General features: G+C 41.3%; 1 protein-coding gene across 1 annotated transcript; it reads right to left on the bottom strand.

The window, feature by feature from the left end:
• Window positions 1-1,123: 1,123 nt before the first annotated feature.
• TECPR1 (tectonin beta-propeller repeat containing 1) lies at window positions 1,124-26,635 on the bottom strand. The gene is made up of 25 exons (XM_061357089.1): window positions 26,498-26,635; window positions 23,663-23,895; window positions 21,887-22,069; window positions 21,269-21,391; window positions 20,499-20,624; window positions 18,738-18,912; window positions 18,541-18,641; window positions 17,498-17,599; window positions 16,973-17,118; window positions 15,589-16,112; window positions 14,409-14,554; window positions 13,304-13,459; window positions 12,635-12,784; window positions 11,851-12,008; window positions 10,446-10,573; window positions 10,013-10,115; window positions 9,248-9,344; window positions 8,764-8,843; window positions 8,381-8,437; window positions 7,017-7,191; window positions 5,739-5,874; window positions 5,307-5,399; window positions 4,471-4,577; window positions 3,891-4,010; window positions 1,124-3,220 (listed from the first exon to the last, which is right to left on the bottom strand). The coding sequence occupies exons 2-25, from the start codon at window positions 23,891-23,893 to the stop codon at window positions 3,023-3,025; spliced, it is 3,615 nt and encodes a 1,204-aa protein (XP_061213073.1). The 5' UTR covers window positions 23,894-23,895; window positions 26,498-26,635; the 3' UTR covers window positions 1,124-3,022.

The following is a 26,635-nucleotide window of genomic DNA, read 5'->3' as shown; positions in this document are numbered from 1 at the left end:
CGAGGCTCGCCTGCCTCCGGTGCTCTCCTCCGGCTGTGTCAGCGGCGTTCACCGCCCGAGTGAGCCGGCCGCGGTTGCGATGAGGTACCCGGGACGGGACGGGACGGAGCGGGCGCGGCGGTGGCGTGGACCTTCCCCCGGAGCGGTGGGCACCTGGATGCCATGCCAACTTCGCTGGGAGCGGGCGGCATATCGCTTGCCGCAGCCATCAGGTGTTTTGGCGGACTCGTCCTCTAGCGAGAGGAGCAGAGAGCGGTGCCGCTCCTGAGGGAAGCCTGAGGGAGCGCCGCCTTAGCACCCGGCATTACCTCTGCGGGGCCCTGAGCCCGTCCTTCCCCACGAGGGAAGGACGCTGCTGCCCCGGTGCGGGTGCAGAGAGGGTTTGGAGCCTCTGCCTCGGGCTGCAGCGGTGGTGGCCTCAGATAGTGCGCTGGTTGTTGTGGAAACTCGATCCGCGGAGAGGTTGAGATGCTGGTTGGACACGCAGCTTGGAGCACCTTGATGGCATTAGTTCTACAAGGGGCTGGGATAGATGGTTTCCGTAAGTCCCTTCCAGCCTAAGTTCTGGGGTTCTGTAATGTTCTGTAATCAGTAAATAATGACTAATCACTTCTAGATCATGGTCATTTTTTTTTTTTTTTGTTCTTGGATACTTTTAAAGTCATTAATCTGCTAGATCTGTGAGATACAGGAGAGATGAGAGTTTCCAGATACTGTCATCCCCGAAATGTTTCTGTGGGAAAGCTGTGTTTGAATTGCTATTTGGTTAGTTAAAGAGTATTTTGACAGTGCCAGTGCTGAAGAATTGCACATCACTTAAAAAAACAATTTTACTGATATTACTGTTATAAACATGGAGTTTAAACGCTTGTAGCAGTGACTGTCAGGACTTACTGCAAATAGAGATGTTTCTAACATTAAGCCCCAAGTGGCATGTAATATTGAGTTATAAATACAGTAGCAGAGGAGGCAGGTGAAGGTTGCCCCTTCACTTGAGGACAGCCATCCCAATGAACAGCCAGGCACAGAGCATACACGTTCCAATGGAAGGACAGCTGATAGTTCCACAGTGGTGCTGTGCTACAAAGTCATGGACATGTCAAAAACGATTTCATCAGAAGCGTTTTTTTTTGTGATAAATTACTTTTTTATTTTTCAAAGTTCCCTCATTTTAAAGTCACTTTTCCTTATTAGTCACAACAATGACATTTTTAAATTAAATACTTTCCTAAATAATAATTTCAGAAGGCAAATACTTAGTACTAAAACATAAATTATCTTTTGTTCACTTAAACCTGTCTTTTTTACAGTAAAGTAAGTGAAACTTGGCAATGTAGGGAAAAATGCAAAGGTACATTATAAAGCTTATCGTATGAAATCAGTGTGATTGTTGCATATGTAAACACTATTAAAAGAAAATACCTTTTTTATATGATGCAGAGAAAATACAATCCTAGTTATTCTCTAAAAATACACGTAATAAAGTAATTTATTTGGACAAGATACTGTGCAAGTTATGCAAAACCTATTCTGGTAATTAAAGCAAACATGTTATTGATGGTACTCCCACAATGTATGTATCAACCGGAAATCTCTATAATCACATACTGGAAAGATCAACACGTTTTTTTAAAACAGTAAAGCATCTTCAGTCTTCATTCACATTTGGACTTGGAAACAGTGCTTTCCTTGGCATTAAAATACCAAATATATTCTTTAAATACGTGCAAACATAAGTTTTACTTCTACAAATACAGTACTGAAACCACACCACACAGCTCATCATACAAAAATAATGCCATACACAGTCACAGAGAGGAAAAATGGATGTAAACTGCTGCCAGGGGAAAAACGTGGTGCCTTCCTGAAGCTATGGGAAAGGCTTTTTCAGTACTTCCCAAGGACTGGATTTCAATTAATAATTCCACATCACAGGTCAATTATGACAAGCAAGACAGGAAAAAAAAGCTTTTTCTTTTTTTTTTTTTAATAAGAAGTGGCTTCTTGTTGGAACAAGGGATGAATCAATCACTGAAAACAAAGAGTGGAGCTTCATTCTGAACCCACATTAGTATATATTGGCAAACTCCACTGATACCAGGAAAGTTGTTTTACACTCCTACCACTGTGACTTCACAATATTATTGAAGATGTCCTCTTGTCTTTTACACTATTGAAAACATGATTTGCAATGATATGGAATGCAGCCCAGCTCAAGTATCTGGTGCCTTTCACCCTCATGAAGTAGGCATCTGCATACCTCAGTTACCACAGTTCCAGTTAAGATTTAGACAAAACATGATTTATCACTATTTGGACCAGCAATTTACAATTGAGACATTGTCACTTAGACTGAATAGGTCCGTGCTCTCCACAGTCTCACCAAAACCATTTCTTGATTGTGATATTGCTCATTGTGAGCAATGACAGCAAAATTTGTCCCTTACTGGTAACTGCACCCTAAGCTCAGTTGTATAGAATTTAATTTTACTGGTGGGAGCAAGAATAGCACAACACAAGCTACATGCCTGTAAAAGCAGGACTCACATGAGCAGAGTTACATGCATGTCTGTGCAATTAGGACCTGTTAGGTTTGTCTGCTATTCATTTACGCTGATGTGACATCTTCATCTCTGCTCAAATGTGAATCTGAAGAACAGTGTGCACGGTGTGTGAATCTGGAAGAAATGAAGGGAACTATAACGTTAAAAAAAAAGTAGTAAATGTAATGATCGTCTGCAAAAATATTCACAGTTGTATGATTTGTAGCAGCTATGGTCAAGGGTCAGAAATACATCATGGCTAAAAAGGTTGCCTGCTTTGACAAAACTATTAGCTCTAAAAGTCACATTTTGCACGTGATGTAGTAGAAGTCAGTATTTAAAATACCCCATTGCAAATTTCAGTTCAGTAAAATATTTTAGTAGCACAAAAAGGTCATGTTTTTCTCTCCAGGCAATAGATACTTAGTTTCTTTTTAAATTATACTGACTACTGCTTGGAACATGTAGATGGCAACAACTTAACAATTAACAGCATTTCTGTCCAATTCCTGACTTTCACTGACCATCAGCGGGGACTTAGAGTGTTCTGTTTTCCCTTTACTCTCCTCATCTTCTAAATCCTTTGATACTGCAAGGTTTTCCTCAGAAGTGTCATGCACAGTGAGCCTAGATGCTTCAGTTGCATTTCCTCTGACACTAATGTGCTCCCATCCACCCTGTAAAAGATCGATAAAGAAATACAAAAGGAGAAACATTACCCTGCAAGTACAGCATCTGATGTGATGCTTTATGTGCGCCACTAGTTTTATACTATTTATTCAAGAGGGAAGTAATCCTGCTCTGGGCTGAATCAGGAAAAAGGTTCCTTGTAAAACAAACCAAAAATACAACATACCCCTTAAGGATTATTTTTACTACAGGAATTGACATTAGTGGGTCAGGTGCTCCTAACAGTCATTGGAGGTTTTCCACAAACTTATATGAGGCCAAAACCTTGAAACAGCTTTTCTCAAAAGACTGAGTGTAATACATGGAAGCAACAATGAGGAATAATCACGTGCAGACTAGGAAGGAATATGCTTTTTGTTGGTTTTTTTTTTTTAATAGCACTAACTTTACTGCTTTTCTCATTGTAACTTTGAAATTACCTATTTAAAATGAATACTTATCAAATGCCAATAAATGACTTCCTAGCTGTAACTGCATCACCTACTATATTAATTTATAAAATGAACATAAAGCTGAAAAACAAAGGTCAATTTCCTGCAGGTATATGCCAGCTTTAGAAAGCTGGCCAGCTAAACAGGATGGAATTTTCCTGTTCCAACGCTCTCATGGATATTTGGGTACACAACTTTTAGGCAGTGTTAAGTCCTCAGTACTTACCCCAATACCATAGTCCCAGGAGAGGCCCTTAGGCTCCATTGGCCGAACACCAGTTCGATGGCAGACTGTCCCACAGCTTAAACTATGACTTCCTTGTACTTTGTCAGCTATCACCCAGACCTCAAGAAAGCAAAGAGGCAATAAAATGTACTCTCCATGCTGCTCTTCTAGATGTTTAAATTTTAAGTGTGTACTCACTTTCAGAAACCAGTCTTGATCTTGAATAGTGTTAATGATGAAACTGTTCTAATGTAGTCAGAGACACCCCCAAACAAACAACTCGATACCAGTGTCATAATTAAAACATTGCCAGATAGTAAGATTTAACAGGAAAGAGATTAAATATATAAAATAGCCTTATTAGTCAAAGAGGGAAAAAAGTGACGCTTTTCCTGGCAAAGGGCTGGTTGTATGACTATTTCATTGGCATGACTTTTGTCTTGCTGTCAGGATTTCAGTATTTAGACAATCATCTTAATCAAATAAAAATAAGTCTGAAGAATATTTAATTTAATTCCAAAAGAATGTTATGCATAACTGCTAATAAAACTGCTGAGATATGTGGAAGCTTGATACACACCTGGTCCAGGGGCCCTATAGACATTTTACGGATGTTATTTGAAACGTGATCCCAAGTAGATCCTTGAGGGTAGCTTGGTGTGATACCCTGCCGGTACCAAAGGTTGCCTATAAAATACAGAGTCCGGGTTACAGCTCAGGATGTCTGCTTGGTGTAAAGTGCTAGTAAACAACATAACAAAGCAATGCTTAATACTTCCCATGTTCTGTGGAAATGCATTATGGTTTTGACTAATATCTTACAGTGAAGAATAATGAGATTCCTACTTTCAAATTTATATTTCTGTAATTATAACTTCTCTGGAAAAGAGTAAATACTCTGTTTTATTTTCTTGGGGAAAAATGTCCACATAAGGAACTATGCACCAGAGATGTAAAGCAAATGAGATTTGAAGGAGAGTGGTGTTAAAGGCTTGTTCCCTTTGTAAAGGATGCTTCATCATTTATCTTGCAATGATGCTGCTGTTCCTAGGTTTTGCAACGGGCAAGTAGTCTTCTTCAGTTTTGTATGTTCTAGGTAAAACTCTAGATAAAATCCTGCCAAGCAGTTCTCCTCTTTGACATTCACCTATCTCTTCCCCCAAGAATAGCACAGATGCTGGACTGTCGCTACATAGGGCACTACCAGATACAACAAAACCCAAGTCTTTAAAAGCAGTACTTCAGTGGGCTGCCTACTCCATCTCTTGCAACATAAAATATACTAATCATCTTGAAGCAACAGTAACCATCTGTCCAAGCAGAAGCGCTCTAACTTAGCATCTTATTTTTAATTCAATCTGATGTATACTGATCTATTTTCTGTAATATTGACAGATAACTTTGAAAAGTCCTTACCATTTTTATCCAACACAAACACAGATGTTCGTCCTACTGAGACTTGTTTTAACTTCTGTTTTTGAGGTGAAGGAATATGGTACCAACAGTCACCTAAAGGTTATAGATACTTGAGTCAAACATTGAGAAAACATAATTATATATGGGAAGTTTTGGAAATGTCTGCAGCTGAAACACAGAGCTGTGCAAGAAAGCTCTAAACATGACAATATATTTTTACTAGCTTGTTTTTAGAAACAAACACTTTAAATCACAGAAGTGAAGACCGAATTAACTGCTAAAATTATCATGAGTGTTGTTCATATGCACTGTTTTGCACAGCTATTGGAAAGACCTCTTCTAAACAGATCTGTCTTTCTCAGAAATGGCAGTGTAGTAGAGCTTACACAATGTGTAAGTTGAAGACCATACTAAAAAAGTGCAAGCACTTACCTGCAGGTTTTTTTTGAGACACTGAACCCCGATAGAAGGCAGAACCATCTCTAGCAATAGCCCACACTTGGTAAAATGCTCCAACTGAGATGGAAATGAAGGGCTGATCTGTTCCCACGTGCAGCCAGGATGTTCCCTAACAAACCACAGAAGGTGAATTGTGAAGCAGTTGTTCAGAACTCCATGACAAAGTATCATGGATTATTACCAAATGAGACAAGCCCTACACAGTGAAAAATGTTGTGAAGAATAATCCTTACCTACCTGTACAACTGAACAGAAACAAGGTCCTGATTCTCAAAGATATTTGGATATATAACTATATGAGAATAGCAGTGTTGGACTCTAACAGGGCCTTTTGTGTTGAGATCACTGGAATTTAGGCATGTGCATGTCTCTGAATAGCTGGGCTAGACTTTTTTTTTTCTTTTTTTTTAATAATCCCTTGGTTTTGATTATGCAGAATGGGTCTTACAAAAATCAACTGATACAGGGCTCCACATTCCAGACACAGTGTTCCAGTCCTTGCTGTTGCACTGCTTTACAGATCTGTTCTACTGCAACTGATCGAACAGGGAGAAAAATAAAAAAATCCTGTAAGTTTTCAGCTTTTTGCAGTTTTCCCCCAAATTCCACTTAAGTATATGTCCTGTTGTAAATATGGCTTAAAATCAGCACATACCAACCCTAAACTTATGCTTCGGTATGTGTCTATTAGTAGGAAATAAGTATTCCTGTTGAAGCTACTGGGACTATTTGCTCCTTTCTGCATACTTTACTGGATGTGTGGTCATTGTTTCTGTCCCAGTCCAAGCCCATCTGTCTTCAATAAGCAAAGTCAGTTCCAGGCCAGAAAAGTCAAAGGATAAACTCCCTCTGATATCAACAGGCATTAGAAATATGGGTCCATACTTAAGAGAAATTCTGTTCTTCAACAGTTCATTTAAATAGGATGCACACATTAGCAACAATTAAAAAAGGAACAAAGCTGTCAGTGCAAAAAGTGAAAGTGAAATGCTTCACAAGATGTACAGGAGCTGAGAGAGGCTCCTGCAGGTGACATGGCATAAGCCAAGGTAAATTATGCAAGAGAAGTGCTATTAGAAGAAATGTGGGCAGCAAACTGTTACAGATGACAGACAAGGACTTTCAAATCTGAGAGATATAGGGGAAAAAAATAACAAGGTGCTTTGAGAAAAGACACTGCGTGATTGTGTGTATGTACTTGCATAATCACATTAAATACATCAATAAGGCAGTAAAAATAAACAGCCTTACAGCTGGATTTTGCTGTGTCACTCCAAGCCTGCAGAGTACGTCTCCTTTGTCACTGATTGCCCACAGTGCTACTGCTTCTTCACCATCTGCATCTGTACTGGGAATTATGGAGATGTCCCAGAGAGTAACAGGAGGCACTTCCAGCCATGGCCCATTGGTGACTATCTTACATTTTCTGAAACAGAAGAAAACCAAACCCTTCACAACAACGTACTTTCTAGAACTAAATTTGTTTCCTGGTCCATTGTTGACTTCAGTTCAAACAATCCTGAAATCTCTTCATTAAATACATATATATAAGTATATATATAAATATATTTTTAATTTCAAAGAGGTTTATAACAATCAACCATGTTTTGCATCAGGGTTTGAATTTTGGCATATTACTGATTTTTCAAAGCTTCTGGTTTTAAAAACTTTGTAAACCCAAGGCTGAAGTTTGTGCTACACTGCTTCCTGGCTCTCTCTAACTCACTGGGCAACAGCAGGATAGCGAATATTCAATCCCACTGCAGACAGAACTCCACACCTGGTTCATTCCTTCCTGTCTTGGTTAAGGGAATTACCTTACAATTAGTTTTTTGGTGGTGCCTGTTAAAAAGTTACATAGCATCTTAAGGAAGGCAGAGAGAAAGTTAGAGGTAGGTCTTTCTGGGAATTGGTGTATTTTTTCTGTGGAAACTGCAACAAAGTAGTGCTATTTCAGAAATATCATCACAACAGTGATTTGTTTGTATGAAGAATGTCCTAAGAAACACTGGACATCTCTGCATCCTCCCATTCTGAAAAACTGGATCCAGCCTTAAGTTGTTCCCTATTAATTTTCAATTTTCTATTGACAATTAAAACAAGAGGAAGTATTTAGACTTGAGGGTATTTCTCAAATTGCTTATTTTATTTCAGGTCACCCTTGTGACTGATTGGATGTCATTTCTTCTATTGCCTATTCTGGAACAACAGCTTGATGCTTCAGGACCTTCCTTCAAAGATCACTGTACAAGGGACAAAAAAAGCTATGTAGCATCAACAGCAAACAGAACAATGCAGAAGTCCACAGCAATTTATTATCATAACTAGCAGGTGCTCTAGTACAGAAAGCATAGAAAAGCTGAAAAAAAACAACAAATACACACTAACTACAGATCCCACAAAATCAAGTAGGATATCTACCTGTAAAGGCTTAAAATTAAAGCCATAGTGCTAAAGATCATCAGATTCTCTATTGGAGATGGCTTACTTCTTGCAGGTTTCTTTACTATTGCTTTTGTTGACTGGGTGACAAGACTCTCTCCCTTGTAACTAAAGGACACTTCCAGGGAACAGTTATCATTCAAGTTCCAAACTTTTATTTATAAATTCCTCACCTTGCCCAGCGCCTCCGTCGGACAAAGTCTTTCATTGTCTTGTGACCATGGTAAGACCTACCGAAAGAGATTTAAATAGGTGTTCATGAGAGTGTCAGAGCACCTCCACTGTCAGTGCCAGCCTGAGAGCACTGCCTATGTATCTGTCCACCAGACATCCCTGTTGACTCTAAAACAATTGAGACTGTATTTGCTAGCCTCAGCTTGCTGCCCTGCCTCCCCAGTGAATGTCAGTGTTAGTGTCCCCATGAAAAGCAAGAAATCAAGGCACGCTTGTCCCTGTTAAAGCACAGTTAACATGCAAAAGAACAAACAAGAAGAAACAAGGACTTAAGTATGGCATTTGCCTGCAAGTATCTTAGGTAGAAAAAGTTATCACTTACGCTGGGAAGTCTGCTGCATACTGCCAGCCCTCCCGATCGGTTCCGCCTGAAGTATTAAAATCAATGTACCAATCGGATACCTATTGTCAAAAGGAGACAGTGAGAATAATAAGCACAGTCTACACCTATATATAATGAAAATAACCTCTTTCACCCTTTCCCTCCACCTTTTGAAGTGCAGTGCCTTGCTAGAAACCTAATACTTGCAGTATGAATTAGTTTAAATTTAAGTTCCCTAGTCTCAATTTAGTTGAAGAGAAAAGGATCAAAGCAGCAGTCTAAGACCTCCTAAACAAGAGAGTCCCACTCAATGCAATACATTCTTTTGATTATGGAAGATTACTGCTATTGTGTAAATGGGGAAACCAAGGTTAAGTATTATGACAAATCCAGAAAGAAAATCTGGGTCATTTAAGCCCCAGTCTTGTATCCTACTCGCTAAGCTTTGCCTTCATTGAGAAAAGACCTCTAAGACAAAGCTTACCCAAGTCCACTGTGGAGAAGGAGGTTTGGTGTTGAGTTTTGTGCATTCCTGCAGGCCAGATGCATCACTCCACATGTATCTGTCTGTGGGCAGACCTCTGTTGCATACAAGGAATGCAAGGTCATTTACAACAGGGAATTTGAAAGCTGAGGGAAGAAAAGCCTACTTATAGCACTTCCTACTTTCATACATGGAACAGTCTTCCATCATTAATTTCTGTATTTAGAAATATCACGTGAGTGATGAAGATAGTGGGAAAGAACCTGCACAACTGCTTCCAGTTACACCAAAGATAAGGACCATGTAAACTTTTCTCTGGAGAGTGATGTTCCTCGCTACTATTTAAAACTGGAAGGTGAATCCTGAGCTTTTTCTGGCACAAACACTCATGTGTGTGAATGCTTTTTCAATACTATTGTTTAAATATACTATTCAAGGACCCAATGTATTTAGCACAATATATATGAATGTATATATCCTAGTCAAAACTTTGCTGTATGACCCTAATAATGAAAAATGTTTCAAGTAGGCTCACTCTGCACTCACAAAGCACAAATTTGTAAGGTTCTGCTACAAATGCATTTTGAACAGATAATTACAAATCTAGAGAATTGAGAAACTGCTCCTTCCATCTCAGGTTAACAATAAATGCTGGAGGAGACTCAAGACAGAGTAACTGTACTAACTACTCTAAAAAGCTAAAACAAACCCCTTGTTTCATTTGACAGTGGTAAAAACCAATGGCAAACAAATACAATAAACAACCTGCTGCTATATCCAGTGACTGGATTCCACCGCTGGTTCTCATAGATGTAAACACATTTCACATCTGATTGTGTATAAATGTTATCAGCACTACTGGCCAGCCCTGTTAAGAAATAAATCATCTGGATTATATTAAAGCTAAACCTTAAAGAAAGTACATGTTAAATTCCAATAGGCGTAGTAATATTGCTGATTATCCTGTTTCTTGCTCTTAAGCTGAAAATACCAACATAATAAAAACATAAAACAGCAATGCCAATTCCTTCCTAATACAAATATAAAACTGCAATACCAATTCCTTCCTAATGTTTGGCCTCTTCACTGTATAACCCCTAGCTGTTAGGCTAAAGGACAGACAGCTAAAATAGCGTGAATAGCTGACCCAGTCAGGAAGATAAGAAACACGCACACCACAGCAGACCAATGTCCGTACCTTGAATGAAGCCACCTCCATATCCACCAGTGTAAACCCAAGCTGTGTGATCATATCCTATGCCCCACACTATGCCTCGGTTATTGCACTCTACCAGTCGAAGATGACCTCCAACTTGACGCCAAAACCTGCCAAAAAAAGGGCAACATTTGCATTTAGTCTGCACCACATCCATCAGGAATGTATGCTCTCCCCTCCTGCAACTCAACTTCACATACATGCTTGCTCAACCTCCATGCAGGCTGTTGCCAGTTGAAAGCATTTCCCTCTGGACAGCCACTGAAAAGCAGACGTAAGGAACCCACCTGCCTTCACTTGGAATTTTCGGGCTTGGAAGTTTCTTACTTTTACTTTGTAGCTTGTGTTTCTTTATGTGTGTATATATATATATATATATATATATTTATTTTTTTTTTACATTAGTTAGGACAATCTTGCTGGAATCCTCATGTGCTGGTGGCCATCAACTGCCTCAGCTTTAATATCATCCTCTTTTTATTTTTTAAATCTAGGAATTGCCTTTATCTAACAAGACAGCAAATTACTTATGTATTCGCTATGGAGCTTGGTAAAAACGAGGGCTTTGATTCTTCCTATTCTCCTAATCTTTGCAGGTTAATCCCTTTCTGGGGTTTTACACAACCAGTTAGCCATGGTACCTTTCTGGGGAAGAATGGGAAAAGTAAAGAGATTGCAGAGGAGTATTTTAGTTACCAGAATGGCACGAGGCATCTAGGTCATGGATTCCTCAAACTAAGATGCAAGAGCACATCAGCTTTGTGATTTGCCAGATGTTTAGGGTGCTCTACCCTGAAGAAAAAGGACTAAACGATTTCTTAGTGTTATTAAAAGATGTTTTATGTGGGTAACATGAAACTGCATATAATTTTTAAATTGAAGACTGCCCTTTAAGCCTCCAGTTCTGAGGCTGCTATGTTTCTTCTAGAAGAGTTGGCAGTACTATATTGGCATAGTTGTAATCAAAACTGTAAAGAAGCTGCTCCCAGACTGTAGCGACTATGAAGGACTGCGAATTTCAGTCCTGACTCTGATAAAACTGAAAACTCACATTTCACTACAATTACAGTGATGATGTTCACTTTTAAACTAGTTCATCTCTTAAGTAATTACGGCACGAAAGATGCAATCACCAAAAAATGGCATCGCAATGAGAAAGGCTTGTGAAATCACGAGTAGCTCCAGCATCTAAAAATTCAAATAAGATTTGGTGGATTTCTTCACATGCAATCATGAATATGAAGGCAGTCATTAACCTTGTCATTGACAGACATCTGCAGTGTACTATATATACTCTAACAGCCCATCAAAGTCACCAAATTGACATGAAAGACAGTCTTTGCTGGATGCATCCAGTGCAGAAAGAACAGCTTCTGAAACCTCTTACATTTGATCACATGGCATCACTTGTGGTCCTTCCTCCAGTTCAGGACTTGGCTCACTAACAAAGATGTCTCCTTTACAAGTAACTGACCAAATGGCGTGGTGAGAAGGAGGGCCTTGAATCCGTCTGCTTTCACAACAGGACATGTTCAGCAAAGACAGCTACGAAACAGGAAGCACAGAACAAAAAGCTTCCATTTACAATGGTAACAAAAAGATCCGCATGGATGATTCAGTTTTATAAAACAAAGTTACCTTTGCATGTTCTTGCAAATCAGTGAAGTGAATTTGCAGCTTTTTCTCAAAAGCGCCAGAATTCAGTGTTTTGGAAATTATTAACAATCACTGGAACTATTGCGTTTGCAGTATCTGGTCGTTATGAAGTTATCATTCAGGGCTTCCTTTGCTCCAGTGTGTATGTGCCTGACTATATATAAGACTCTACAACAGTGACAACAGATAAGTTTTTCTACCAATGCAGAAGAACAGACTAACTGAATTAAACTCCTAACTCATTCATAGCATAATCTATATCTGGAGATAGAAGGGGAAGGAAAAAAAATGTTTTTTTTATTATAGATAGCAGTGGCAGCATCAGAAAGCATGCAAACTCCAGTGGACAAAAGAAGCCTCAGGTGCCTCTAAGTTTGAACAGACTTTTTAAATACCTAAATTGTGAAAACAGGTAAGTAGCCTAGATACTCTAAATGCGATGCTGAGATTCAGAGACTGGCTTTATGTTTTATTGCAGATATTACCATCTTGAAATAAAAAATACACAGAATTACCCAGTCATGCATTTCTTGCTCCGTTGTGGCTGCCAGGCGGATTGGCCACCGCTGCTTTGTCCTTTCAGGTGTATAAAGTGCAAAGGAATGTTTGGCTTCATTCAGAACTTCAACTATAATAGTGACTTCATTCAGGAACACATGGATATACTACGACAAGGCAAAAAAAATTGCAAGTAAACTAAGTTAGATATACCTTCCTCAGAGCCAGAATTTTTGCACTTCAGAACTATGAATGAGGTATTCCTGCCAAGGACAGCAAAGAATCAGTTCTTGGTGAAGAAGGAACCGGGCTCTATTTCTAGTCCTGCACTACCTCTCATTCCTACTGCCAATATGCATTAAACCTATTGATGAAGATGCTGGCCAGGTAAGCTTGGCTTTTTCTTCACAATAAAGAACATTTTGAATTTCCAGAAGAATTCCTCATTAGTACAAAGCTGATGGTTCAAACAATGTGGATTGTTGCTGACTGGGTATTTTTGACACAGCATTAACATAGCTACAACTTAGGAAAGCTTGCAATTTGCTAGTACTCTAGGCTATGTTTGCATTGGTTCCTTAGAACAGCAGCATACCCTAATTTGCCTTCCTTAAGAAAACTGTTTTCCCTTCAAAGGTTTTCCTTTGCCAAATACAACTCTTTCAAGGGTCTCAAGCTGAACACACCTTTTTCTCCTCATAATACATGTAATAGATGAACAGGATGCTGTCACGAATTCCATCGCTCCCAGTGAACTGCTCAAGTGCGACTCGAACATCCATCCATTTATGAGGCTTCCAATTCCTCCACCATTGCAAGGTTCCAGTTTTAACCCAAACCGACTGCAATGCAAACACAAATTTGCAGGAGTAAGCAATCTGTGTGACTCACTTTCTCCTAAATACTACTTTTGTGACCACAAAAAATCTCTGCTGCAGGTAAGTCTGATCTGATCAGATCAATTCATTCTGACACAGAGTGTACCACAGTGTTCAAGAAGCTGAAGACAAAATGAAAACTGACAAAACTGGACAAAAAGGCACTGAAGTAGCATGTATACAATGGTATTAACATTTTACCTCTGCAAGAATGCAGTAGCACACAGATACTAACTGACTCCAGTGTGCTGCTGTTACAACACAACTTCTGCTTGGACTCTAAAGGGTTTTGACATCATCTTTTTAAACTTGATTAAACCCCTGCACTCCAAGTGGCTTTAAGCAAATGAATTCCAGATGTCATTTGGCAATTAGCAATGAAAAGACCAAAAATGCGAATGAACCTGAAAAGAGCCAAGGAGTCATAACAGAGAACATCAAACAAAAGTGCTGCTATTTCGGTGCTGCTGTTGACATCTGCATCATTGTTTTATTAATGGAACTTAAGCTAATTCCTTAAGAGTTGCAGAGAGGGAAAGTTCACCTACTTAAGTCACTGGTTCAGTTAAGAAGCCTCATCTTGTGGTGGAATAATTTATACAATGTTCCACTGTTGCAAATACTTCTCTGTGGATTTGAGGTTTCAGTGTACTCAAATAATGCTGACCAATTTGGTTTTGATCCTATACAAAACTACCAGCTAATGTTTTTAGATAAAGACTGCTGCACCATGTTCGATAAGCTGTTAAATTTCCCATATGGAGCTCAGACAATGACAATCTAGGAAAGTTGTCACAGGCAGAAATAAGAATATAAAGCTAACAATAACTTCTAATCAGTACATCAGAAATATGTTATTGATGCAGTATTGATAGATGTGTTTAGTAAACAGTTAAGCATCCTCACTGCTTACCTGCTCAATAGCCTGTTCATAGTGCCTGAAATTCTCCAGCTCCCGCTTTGTCCTTTCACTGAGCTGCTGAAAGATCTGCTTTCGCCATGCTGCTGTCTGTGCTGGAGTGACAGACAGTGACAAGGATTGCACAGAGGATGACAAACCTACAAGAGAACCCCAACCGATAAACTCCAGTGAGCTTTAAATACAGTTCTGTGAAAGGTAAAACACGATGCTGCTTTGAACACTGGACTGAATCAATCCAGTCTAACCTAATTGTTCTAGCTATTATACTTAAGAATTACTGAATACTTCAGAACTGACAGCCAAACTTTGTAAATAATGCATAGAAATGGGATCACTAGATGGGAATACAAAATCTTTCAAGGCCATCATAGAATCATAGAATAGTTAGGGTTGGAAAGGACCTTAAGATCATCAAGTTCCAACCCCTCTGCCATGGGCAGGGCCATCTCACTCTAAACCATATCACCCAAGGCCTCATCCAACCTGGCCTTGCACACTGCCAGGGATGGAGCATTCACAACCTCCCTGGGCAACCTATTCCAGTGCCTCACCACCCTAACAGGAAAGAATTTCCTCCTTACATCATCTAGGTAGTATAGTGCATTAAGAGTTACACTGCTATTACATATATTAGTTAATTGTTTATTTTGGAAATACAGTTATATTACACTGCCTCTCAATAGTCTAAAATCTAACACCATCCAGTTATAAGCTGGGCTCACACGGTGACTCTGAGTAATGTCTGTATCTTACCCTTGTCTCAGTAGGAATGGTAGGAGAGAGGCAGCTATTTGTGGCACCTGCATCTCTCAACAGAGCCCTTTTCTCTGCTTCAGTTACCACTCAGTGGTATGAGGGGTTTTGCCTGAAGCTGCAGTTTTTTGTGCAATGAAGAATGAGATGCAGATCCAGCACAGACTACTTTACAAAATTCTTACTGATACTCAAGAGAAAACACCACCTTTAGATTTCTATATCACAATCCCAAAGTGCTTTCCAGCTAAATATAAGCAGCAGTATCCTCAGACATGGAGTGTATTAACAAACTGCAGTAAATGAATTATCAGAAGTTTTGTGCCATGGTTTTGTTCAAAAAGACCCAAACTAATGTTTTTCTTAAAGAGCATATTGTAATTGAGAATTAGGGTCTGTTGTAGCAACTGGAGAGTACCTGATGGAACAGTGAACCATTTCAATGGGCTGTGCAAATCTACAAGACAGCCTCCCCCCGACACCCAGGCCCACAGTGGGTGATCATCGGCTCCATACTGCTCTTCGGCTCCCACTGGGAACATGCCAAGGGAAGAGAGGCTGGATGTTTCTGCAAAGCTGCTGACAGAGAGGACTGGATGCTTTTGGGCCTCCTTCAAGTCAATGTTTGTCCACTGCAGTTCTGCAGAAGGATTTGGGTTTGTAGGTTTATGCATTTCAAAATTAGCATTCTCGTTACTAGTCGAAGCAACAGTGACTTCTCCTTGACCAGAGTCCAGAGGATTCACAGTCACATTTTCCTGAGTTTCTGCTGTCTGGTTGCCTGGGCTGTTACCACTGCTGCTGGCTGCAGCTCCTGCCGGGGGGGTGTTGGCAAGGTTCATGGATACACTCGGAAGCTCTGTATCAGAGGAAGTATCTGCATGACCCTGAATGATCGCGTTTGTTTGGTTCTGAGTATCATCAGTAAAGAAACAGCCAGCACTGAAGGACAAATAGATAATTAATTAACTATCACTCACAGCACTATAAATTAGCACAGGCCTTAGACCACAGACATACAGAAATCAATCCAGCATTTCAGCTTCAGGAGAGAAACAGAAGGCTTCTTGTTTTAAAGGTCAAACTTCTATTACCAGGGGAAAGAGTCTAACACAAATCTGGAAGAGCAGTCTAGTAAATCTGAGGCATAGGAAGACATTCCATAGATATTTCATTGCTCTTTCTAAAACAATAGGTGGTGTTTGCTGCCTACAACTTGCAGGAACACTGAAGCAACATCAAATTTTATGGATATGAAATAAATAGGATTTTTTAAAGCCCATTATTATCTCTCTGATTTTTGTCTTAGCTATAGGGCTTTTACTCAGAGCACACTGACTCAAGCAAGTAGTTTCTGCAGCAATCCTGGCTCCATTGGCATGTCTTGCACAGCCAAGAGGCCAGCAGTCAGCTGGGAGTTACTGATTTAACCTCTCTAGGACAGGAAACACAGTGACACTTGGGACAGGGATAATTCCTAAAGAGAGTTGGCACTCCTTCCTGATATTTCACAGGTAGTGTTTTCTCTTACTAGAGACTAGTTCCAGATAGCGATAGTAAAGCCCAGAGAAAATTACTGCAGGCATGCACTGCATTGCAAAGTGAGAGCTTCAGTTTCTACTCTGTGCAACAAATGCTGCTTATTGTTAACAGCAAAACCCCCAAAATGCCTTTTGGCATACATAATGATTAGAGATGCCCTGTCTGCTCCTCCCTGTCCATACCATTTGAATGTAAAGAACTATCTCCCAGCACTGACATTCTTGGCATACAAAGTCTTGAGCAGGTCTTTCAGTACGTACCTGAGCAGACTTGTTGAGCTCCCGGTCTGAGATCTGTCGCTCTCTCTGCCAGACACAATTGCCTTCCATGTCTTCCCACTGAGCTCACTTGGTGTGACACCTTGACGGAAATAAATTGCTCTGTCATCACAGCCAATTCCCCACACCTAGAGAAGGACAGGGCTTGGTGAAGGAATGCAGGTAGATGACAGCTACAAAAAAGGTTCAGTAATGGAAAATTCAGCACAAAAATCTGCTGGACACAGTATTTTCTTTTGTGTTCTTCCTTAATGCAGATACTGCAGATGCAGCTTAAATTCTGTACCATCAAGAGAAAACTGTTTGCACCTGAATGTGCCACACATGAGACATGCTGTTATCTTCTGGTGAAGAATTTAGCCATGCATTCCCTCCTAGCAGTTCAAGCACATGGACCTCTTGTCCAGCTGTCCATACTGGCACTGCTGACAGTCCTCACCACGTGTGAATACTGCCTGTACAAAGGGGAACATAAATACCCCCACAACAGGTATACAGCTGTCTTACCTGGTTATTTAAGCCTACAGTTACCATCATCATTTCTCCAACCATTTCAATCCAGCTTGTCCCACAAGGATTATGTGAGTTCACGCCTCTTCTAAACCACACCTACAACAACAACAGCAGAAAAACCAAATTTTGCTCCTTCTGCATTAGCAGGCAGACACCTGGAATTTAGTTTGTTTAGTGGATTAATCTTACTCTCTAACACGAACTTGCTGTATCACCTTAAGAAGTCACTTACCTCCTTGGTTCTTTATCAGGTAAAGAAAATTTTCTTAATAGTGCCCAGACTGTGTGTCCTTGTGACCAACTACAGCTAGAATAGCCCACAAGGAGACTTGTTATGGCTTTCTGTGACAGAGTTAGTTTCTCTGCCATTGGAAAAACCCTTTGTATTACATGTCAGCTGTAGGCTATTTCTGGTTACTCTGAATGGGGTTCTACATGGTCTTGCGTTCAAACCCCGGAAGCGGGGCTGGTGGAGAGAACTGTCAAAGGGATCTTTTTAGTGATATAGCTCCTTAAATTGTCTCCCCTTAGATTAGTTTTTACCAATCCAAAAGTGTCTGTGGGCTGGGTACCTGGAAAAAGTTTCCAGCTGCATTTAGCATATTGTTATATAGCAGCAAGCAGCTACTTTAGAAGTTGTTGGGTCAATCACATAACAATGTGCTTGACTATCTTGCAGATCTAAAGAAAACCATGCTAGCTTACCTACATTTATTGTAGTGGTTTTGTTTGGCAGATGGAGCAGGTTGAACACAGTCAGCTGACAAGTAGTAACGCATTAAACCAGACTTACTTAATGACTTCAAACTACTATACATTCATAGAATTCATCTATGGTTTTGAACTGAACATGAAGGGATTTGACGGCAACCAGCACAAGAGCACTCTAGTACATTCTCAAGACTTTCAAGACTGCCTACAAGGGGCAGGGAGTTGGACTCCATGATCCCACTGGATCATGGAGCATATCCAACTTGAGATATGCTATGATTTTAAAAACAAACAAACAAGCAGAACCAGACATTGACACCTCTTACTTTTCTATCCTTTGTAACACACCACACCACATCAACACCCACAGACACGTGCATAATCCCATTTTCAGAGCTTGGAGACTCCACAATACTCCAGGAAATTCCTGCAAGAAACAAACCCCAGAAGGCACTGTAGATTAGTTTCTTATGCACCACTACATAAATCAAAGGGGTTTCCAGCTACATTTAGCAAACTTTACCTTGAGGGTTATTCCTATCAATTCCTTCTCTCACAATAGCTTGGCCTTCCCAAAGAGTTGCCCAAAGGAGGTCATATGGTCCACAGCTTATCTGTACAACTTCACCAGGAGTGGTGATTAAGGACCACATGGAACCCTCTGGGTTGTGTTGGCAGACATTTTCTCTGTACCATACCTAGACAAGTTCAAAAAAGAAACATAATCAAATAAAACTTAGAAGAATATCACTACAACAACACAACCTCTGAGACAAGCATGAAGACAAACTGGAAAGCACAGTCCTCCTCTAACAACAGGACGCTTGTATGCAGTTTATGCACTATGACCTTTAAAGGTATTCTTTTGATGGTGATTACGCAGTTGAAGCTATTTCCTTATGTACAAAGGGAGGAGGCTTTTTACAGACTGGCTTTTATCGTGGAAGTGAACCTGGATTGGGTACAGTAACTTATTGCTACATGTTCTGTGTGTATTTCAACATCTAAACTACACTTTAGTGTATTTCAGGGCATGTTATATAAACCAAGAATGAACAAATATACAAAATGTTACTGTCTGACGATAGCCTGACTTCACTTTCACAGAACAGAGCTTGCTACAACATGGGTAAAAAAGGCCACTCTGTACAGCCTTCAGTGACACCCAGTCCGCCTGGTCCTACTGTCTGTGCACTTTCCTATAGAGCACGGTCAAAATAGGGAGGTCACACATAGAAAGCATCCTCCAGCAGTCATACCAGAGCTCCAGAGCATGACTGCTGAGGGCTAAATGCTCATTTTTAGAAATACATTTATTCTCTAGGGACTTTTACTTGGGGAATGAAAGCGTTTTACAATGTCAGTCTAGTAAGCTTGTAGACTGGGCTGCCTGTGACTTATTACTGGGGAGCATGAGGCACGGGGAGCTTCGGTTTAACCAAGATTGCTTGCCTCTCCAGGCAGTGCCAAGGGTGACTGAAATCTCAGGCTATCCGTTAAAAGTATTACATTTTTCACCGTGAGACTGACCACAACCTAGAAATTGTCTAGAGACAAAGTAATGTCAGATACATGCTGTAAGGATGAAGGAAGGAAAGCAACAGTCAAATCTTTACAGCACTGAGCAAAAGAGGAGAGACCTTATGGTAGGCCTAAAAACAAACAAAAGAAAAATTGATAGTTTTCAATAGGAAATAAATCCAAAACATTCCAGAGCTGGACTTCACCTTGCCAGATCAGAAGGTTCCTGTCTTCTGAACAGGAAGTCTTACAAAAACATTTTGGAAACCCTTTCTTGAATCATTCCTGACTCTCCATCACAGACACATGGCATAATGCTTTGCAGGAATCTTTATTGGGTTTTAAGGCTCCTTCTCTCTGTTACCAGTGCCACTGTGTGCATTCTGTGCATTTTTCAGAATACAAGACATTCCTCCTCCCAAGTTTTTAAGATTCACATGTTTATAGAGGTTTAAGGCTTCCAGCAACCCCATGAGACACTGAGCCTTTCCATTTACAGCTCAAGTTGTTACATAATGTTGTCTCAACACAGCTTTTACATCCTATGCCAAATGCAAATACAGCTAGTTCCTTAACAACATCAAACAATCTAGTTGAGGATGTCCCTGCCCATAGCAGGGGGCTGGACTAGATGACCTTTACTGTCCCTTTCAACCCAAACCATTCTCTGATTCTATGAATAACAAACCTGCCATGCCTTAAAAGCATTTACCTCCTTTTCTGTAGCAATTCATATTAGAAAACTTGGGGAACATGCACATACCCTTCCTTGTAAAGAAACAGCCCACACTGATAAACGGCCCAGAGGCTCATCGGTGATTTCCCATCCTCCAATGGAGATGTCATTGAAAGGGTCTGGCAATTTATCTGGATCATCTTGGGATACGATCTGAAGCAAAGAGAAGAAAGATTGAAGAGACACTGCAAACAGACAGGTGATTTGCCTCGTGGCCTAATTTTTTCTTTCAGACTGGTTCATCTATGGAGATTCCTCTCATTCAAGGCTGCTATATGCAGAAAGAGAGGAAATGCTGTTGAGGCAGGATGAAAATGTCTGTTTCATCCCCTAACTGAAGGGAATTTTTACACCCTGAACAGTACATACAGACATTCTTTGAACTGGAAAGCTGGAACATCACAAATTACAACTTCTGTACATTCTTAAATTGAAACAATTATTAAAGAACAGGTTTTGATACAGATAAAAGATGCATCTGGTGACTGATGCTAGACTGTTGCACCTCAAATAAGTGTGCTTTGTCGAACAACCAAAGAAAGTTAAAAAGTTGATTTGAAATTTGCAAAGGAGCTGAGCATCTATCTCCAACTGCATTACCATGAGATTTGGCACCTTTAACACAAGTTGCTATGAAAAATCCCAGTCTTCCGTTTGTACCTGCAAGAATTACAAGTCAAAAGTGAAGAAATACAGGTGCAGCTTACAGAGCACTGATAAAAAAATAAATTCCCCTGCATTTAAAATTGATTATTTCAGAAAATCACTTTATTTAATACTGAAAAGAGATCAAGAACCTTTGCCCAAACATCCCGTGATTTGTATCTCCTGTATCTGATCCACCTCCTGCGTCTGACACAAGAATTCCATTTCTTATCCTTTGTGTAGGTGCTGGGGAAGTCTATGGCGTAAGTCCAGCCCTGCAAACAGAAGTTTTCTTGTATCAAAATCAGGACCAAGGGAAAGCTTGAAATCATAACTTGGAGCAATTCTGCGCAAGAATCACTCCTACAACTGCAGTACAAATCACTGTGCGTGTCTCAACAGCCCTGATTAGCATATCAGCTAATACCACATGAATCCTGTTCAAATTCCTTTGCATGATATACACAGAATAAGCAAGACACAGTAAAGCATTTTACTTTTTTCATAGTAAAAGTCATAAATAACAGTGGTATCCGGTAGGCAGCATTCTGTGGCCTGTACAAAGGAAAAAGCTTCTGTAGAAGCTGCTACAGACTTCAAACAAGAACCTTCCTTGTGTTGTATTATAGTTGAGCTATTCCCTAGAAAGCAGCTATGTGAAGTTAAGTGCCTTTTATTTTTATAGACCTTCTACACTTCTATAAAAGTGCCTGTTATTTCACAGCCTAAGAATTCCCAGAATAGATCTCTTTTTGGTATTGTTCACCTACCCCTTTCTCTGTTGGTTCCCCTCCAATATTTTCATCCACATACCAGTCAGACTCCCACTCCCAATGGGGTGAAGGCAGTGTGAAACTATCGAGCTGCTGATGTTTTAGCCCGCTCACATCACTCCACTGCCAGCGGTCACTGGGCAGTAATTTCTCACAAAAGCCACCAACTGGATTCCAGCGCTGTCAGAAATAATACATGATCTTATTTGAAATCACAGCATTCCAATGGACATCTATAGGGTTAGGGTTAGGGTAAACTGATACATTGCTAATTTTCTGCAGGAAGAGAGGAATAAAATCCTGGGGTGAATGAGACAGTGCTCATGCTGTAAGCCCCTATCTAACAAAGTCTTTCGGAGAAGGTCTTTAAGTATCAAAGAAGAGTTGACTGCAGTTAGTCCCAAACAAGTAATTTTTCAGCCACACAAATAGGAACATCTGATGATATATCTTAATACAGATAGTGCTTTTTTCTTGGGAGATGCATGGCACCATCACACTGCAGCATTAGGATAATGCTCTATAGGTGGCCTTGGGATCTCTAATCTGCTCACCACGAGAAAGACGATTAGTGTCTTGCCTGCACTAGAAAAACAGCATGGCCTCTGCACCAGGAATTGTGTCAAGATAACGGTATCAGTAACTCTTCCCTGTGTCTTATGTTATACCAAAGGTTTTGGATGTTTTTCCAAATCTGGCTTTAATCGGTTACAAATAACTTGCAAGGGTTTTGCTAATGCAGCTGTGATTTTTTCTTTCCCCCACCCCTTACCTACTATATAAGTACTGGCAAAATTTGTCACGTCATACTCCCTTATATTTTAGGGCATGTGGAAAATGAGTGGTTTGTTTACTTTTACTAGGAATCTAGCTACAATGCTATGCACATTATCTATTTGAGTTTCACTCTAGTATTTCGGTTTGCATTTTTTCATGGCCTAGAACAAAACAAGTTTTCAAATAACAAAATAAAATGCGAAGTTTTGCATTTTAAAAGATCATGTTTGCACAACAAGAGGAACACTTTTAAATGGCTGGAAAGTTGTGACAATGTTAAGTAATGTATAAAGTTAATTTGTTGTATTTTTACCCATGTAGATAAATTAATGTCTTTTCTCAACTTGTATTTATCCCATTGCCTATTAGAAATCAGAGAAATGTGCTCAAGAAAACACTTCAGTTTTCTGAAACAACTTTTGGTTAATTTAAAAGCATAATAGATCAGTTTCCTTTAAAATACTATTTTGAATACATTCTTTTGTTGAAGTATGTCACATAGGAAGGATCATCTTAAAAAAAGCTGGAAACATTGTACTTCAATGGACAGTTATGCCTTTATTAGAGTTAAGACACTAAAAAATAGCATTTTCTTAAGAATAATAGATTTCTGATAGTATGTTTGCTGCATGGAAGTTACATTGGACATAAGGGGATTGTGTGTCACTAAAGGGGATTATGTATCACTAAGGAAGGGAAAATATCAGGTGAAAAGGGTGAATGTTCCAGCTTGCATGAAGCAGGCTGTGGTGCACACTGGTGTTGCTTTTGGCAAGAGCAGCGAAGTATAACCTTCCTTTGAGAATTAAAATATTAAAAGAACAACCTGCTATTTGGCATGCATGTGCTCTTCAGAAACATCATCAAAACATGAGAATAAAGCCAAACAATCTTCCTGTGAGGGAAAACATGCAGGGGCAGCTGATGCAGGGGTTTGCTATCGCTTCATTCTGATGAGCACATGGCAGTGTGACAAGTACCCACTACGTGTCGTACCTGGTTCTCGTAAGTTTCTTCCTGGTATCTAATAGGAACGTCACCCGAGAACACGTAGGTGTAGACTTGATGGTCACAGGCTATTCCCCAGCAGCACTGCTTGACAGCAGAGACCCGCTTGAACTCCAGCTGTGCATCCTTGCAGAGCTCCCAGTACTGGCCAACAGTAGACAGGGTGTAAACCCTCCCAAAAATGTCAACAGCCCATAGAAGGGAACTGGGCATGGCCATGGCTGAAAGGCAAAAAGGAGATCTGGTAACACTGGTGGTGCTACACACCCTGCTCATCTCAGTTACACAAATCCATAACTTCTCTCCTCCTCAGTTTCCTCTTGGTGCATGCAACACATGTACAAAGGGGAAGAAAGCTTCTCCATGAGCACACATCTAGTTTTAATCCATGGAAATATCACCTGTTGTTGTCAGGAAACCTCTTTCCAAAGCATTCTGGTAACCACTTTGGGATCTAATCTTAATTTAATATACCTAGGTGGGTATTTATTTAAGTGTACTTAGAGTGTGGTTTCCCAGCAGAAGCCTATTCCCGCTGCATCACTCAGAAACCTGACACTTTCTGGGTACTGCAGCTCTACCCTTCATGTGAGGTGGGTATAGACCAGTCCTCTTAAAAGTCAAGAAAGGCCACTGTTTCTCTTACTTGGCCTTCTGGGTGCCATTAAACTGTACAGATTTTGGCTGTTCTGTATGTCTGACAATCCCAACTACTGATGGGTATTCTGAACTTTGCCTCCAGTTCTATTAACTCTGTGTTGGGGGACCAGGACGGAAAGGCAGAAAAGAGGACTTTGATCCCACACAATGAAAGAAAAGAGGAATCCCTGACAGCTTCTGGTGGGTAGCAAGCAGTGGTACACAGCAACCAACTGGTACCTTGTGTTTGAATGGTGGAGGCAGACATGGAAACAACTAGGCCAGTGGGAACGAACAACACAGTGCATTCATATGGGATTCCAGGGGGATGTTTCAGAATTCTGATTCTTAGAACTGCTGCTGCTAAGTACCTAAAAACCTGGATCCACCAGGTGAGTAACAGGTAACAGTGAGAAGAACATTTATAGCAGCAGAGAACAAGCAAAATTCTCCTATTAGTTGTGGCAGCACAACTATGATGAATCCTCTAATTTTGACTTATTTTTTTTTTCTCTCCTTGTGGCTGGGAGTACACAGTCATGTATTTACTGCCTCTGTTTGCTCCTGGACCAGCCATTTATCTTCTTTATATACTGCCTTTCTGTTAGTTGAAGTAGGATAGTACAAAAGGACATAATACGTGGGAAAAAAAATATTGAATGGAACAAAGTGAAGGTGAGAGCAAAATTATAATGGGTGTACCACTGGGAAAAGAAAGACCATGAAAATAAGCCTTTCAGTATTAGCACTTGAACTTCTGCAGAAAAGATATTTTAACAGAGGAAAACACGATGCATTCCATCTTAAGCAGCCAGAACACGAGTCTGGAGCAAAGGCAGCATTACAGATACTGCAGTGAAGGTGCCTGCCTAGCAGGTAATGAAGGCAAGTGATGCTTGAGTGTGTTAAAAGTGGGCTGCTATGTAAGCAAGGGCCTGCATCTGGGAGGACAGGCTGGGCAGTCAGGAAGTACCTGGAAGAGTTCAGGAAAAGTTCCAAAGATTACAAGGTTTGCAAAAAATAAATTAAAATAATCCAGGCAGATGTGACTGGATTAAATATTCAAGACAGCTAAGATACTGCCAAGGACATTCCTTCTTCTGACCTTCTGAGGACCGAGCATTTGGAGAATCACAGGAAAATCCCAAATGAATCTGCTATTATAAACTACTTTTAAGACTCCAGTGTTGGCCCCTCTGCACAGACTGGGCTGCAGAAGATGAAGACGTATCTCCCTTGGTCGTGAAGGATGCTCAGCACTTGTGGCTCATGTGCATTTCAGTATATGCAGAAGTTGCCCAGTATCCTCAGGGGACTGCGAATATTCAGATCCACATCTGATAAATGCTTCCTCATCCCTCAGCTCAGCCAGGTCATTCTGAACTACAACTACTGAGATGAAGATGAGATACTGTTAACTGTAATTTCCGTCTGCCTGACATGACACTGATTGCTACAGAATTCAAGGAAAACACCCCAAATCATCCCATGTTAACAAGGTTCCTCCGGAGAGGGGCCGTGTCCCCCGGTTCCTCGCTCCGGGGCTAGAACAGGATCCGGCTCCGATGCCCGCGGGGCAAACCGGGCCAACATCCGCACAAACCTGCCTCGCCTCCACTCTCCCCCAGCACCCTCGGCGGGCCGTGCGTGGGGGTCTGCAAGTGCGCTACGAGCTCAACAACGCGCACACAACACCCGGGAACGGCCCTCGGCGCGGGCAGCTCTGGAGCCCGCTGCTTTCCCAGCCGGGCGGTGAGGCCAGATCCGGGCTGCTGCTGCCGGGGCCGACCCTCGAGCGTCCCGCGCCCGACATGGCGGCTGGTCAGGGATCCCGCTCCCTCTCCAGCCGACTCCCCCGCAGTAAGGAGGCGGGCAGCCAAACGTAGAAGACAGGAGAGGGTCTCCACTGGTTACGAAAACGCATAGCACGCCGTCCCCTGGGGGACTGCACAGGGGCGCCGGCATCTCCGCACGGTCCCACTCGCCACTCCCGCCTGCGCCGGAGCCGCAAGAATACGGCTGGGGCTGCGCCTGGCACTGCGGCGGCCCCATCTCCAGCGGCACGGCACGGCACCACACCGCGCTGTGCTACCCGCCCCGTTCCGTTCCGTTCCGTTCCCGGCGGCGGGATGGCTGACAGCGAGCGGCTCTGCCCCAGCCCGGCCCCCGGGGCCCGCCCCTCACCTGCCTCCCGCCGGCCGCGCCTCTCCCCGCCGCCCGGCGCCGTTCACCGGCGGAAGGAGCCACTGCACGGCGCCCGCGCAGGGCAGCCCCGCTCCGACGCGGCGGCAGCGTCCGCCCAACAGCACCGGACGCTCATTG

This window comes from Neopsephotus bourkii, unplaced genomic scaffold (genome assembly GCF_033783945.1).
Source record: "Neopsephotus bourkii isolate Nb327-2 ecotype Australia unplaced genomic scaffold, CSIRO-AGI_Nbou_v1 NB_882, whole genome shotgun sequence".
NCBI classification, from domain to species: domain Eukaryota; kingdom Metazoa; phylum Chordata; class Aves; order Psittaciformes; family Psittacidae; genus Neopsephotus; species Neopsephotus bourkii.
This window is presented reverse-complemented; position numbering and strand designations above follow the sequence as displayed.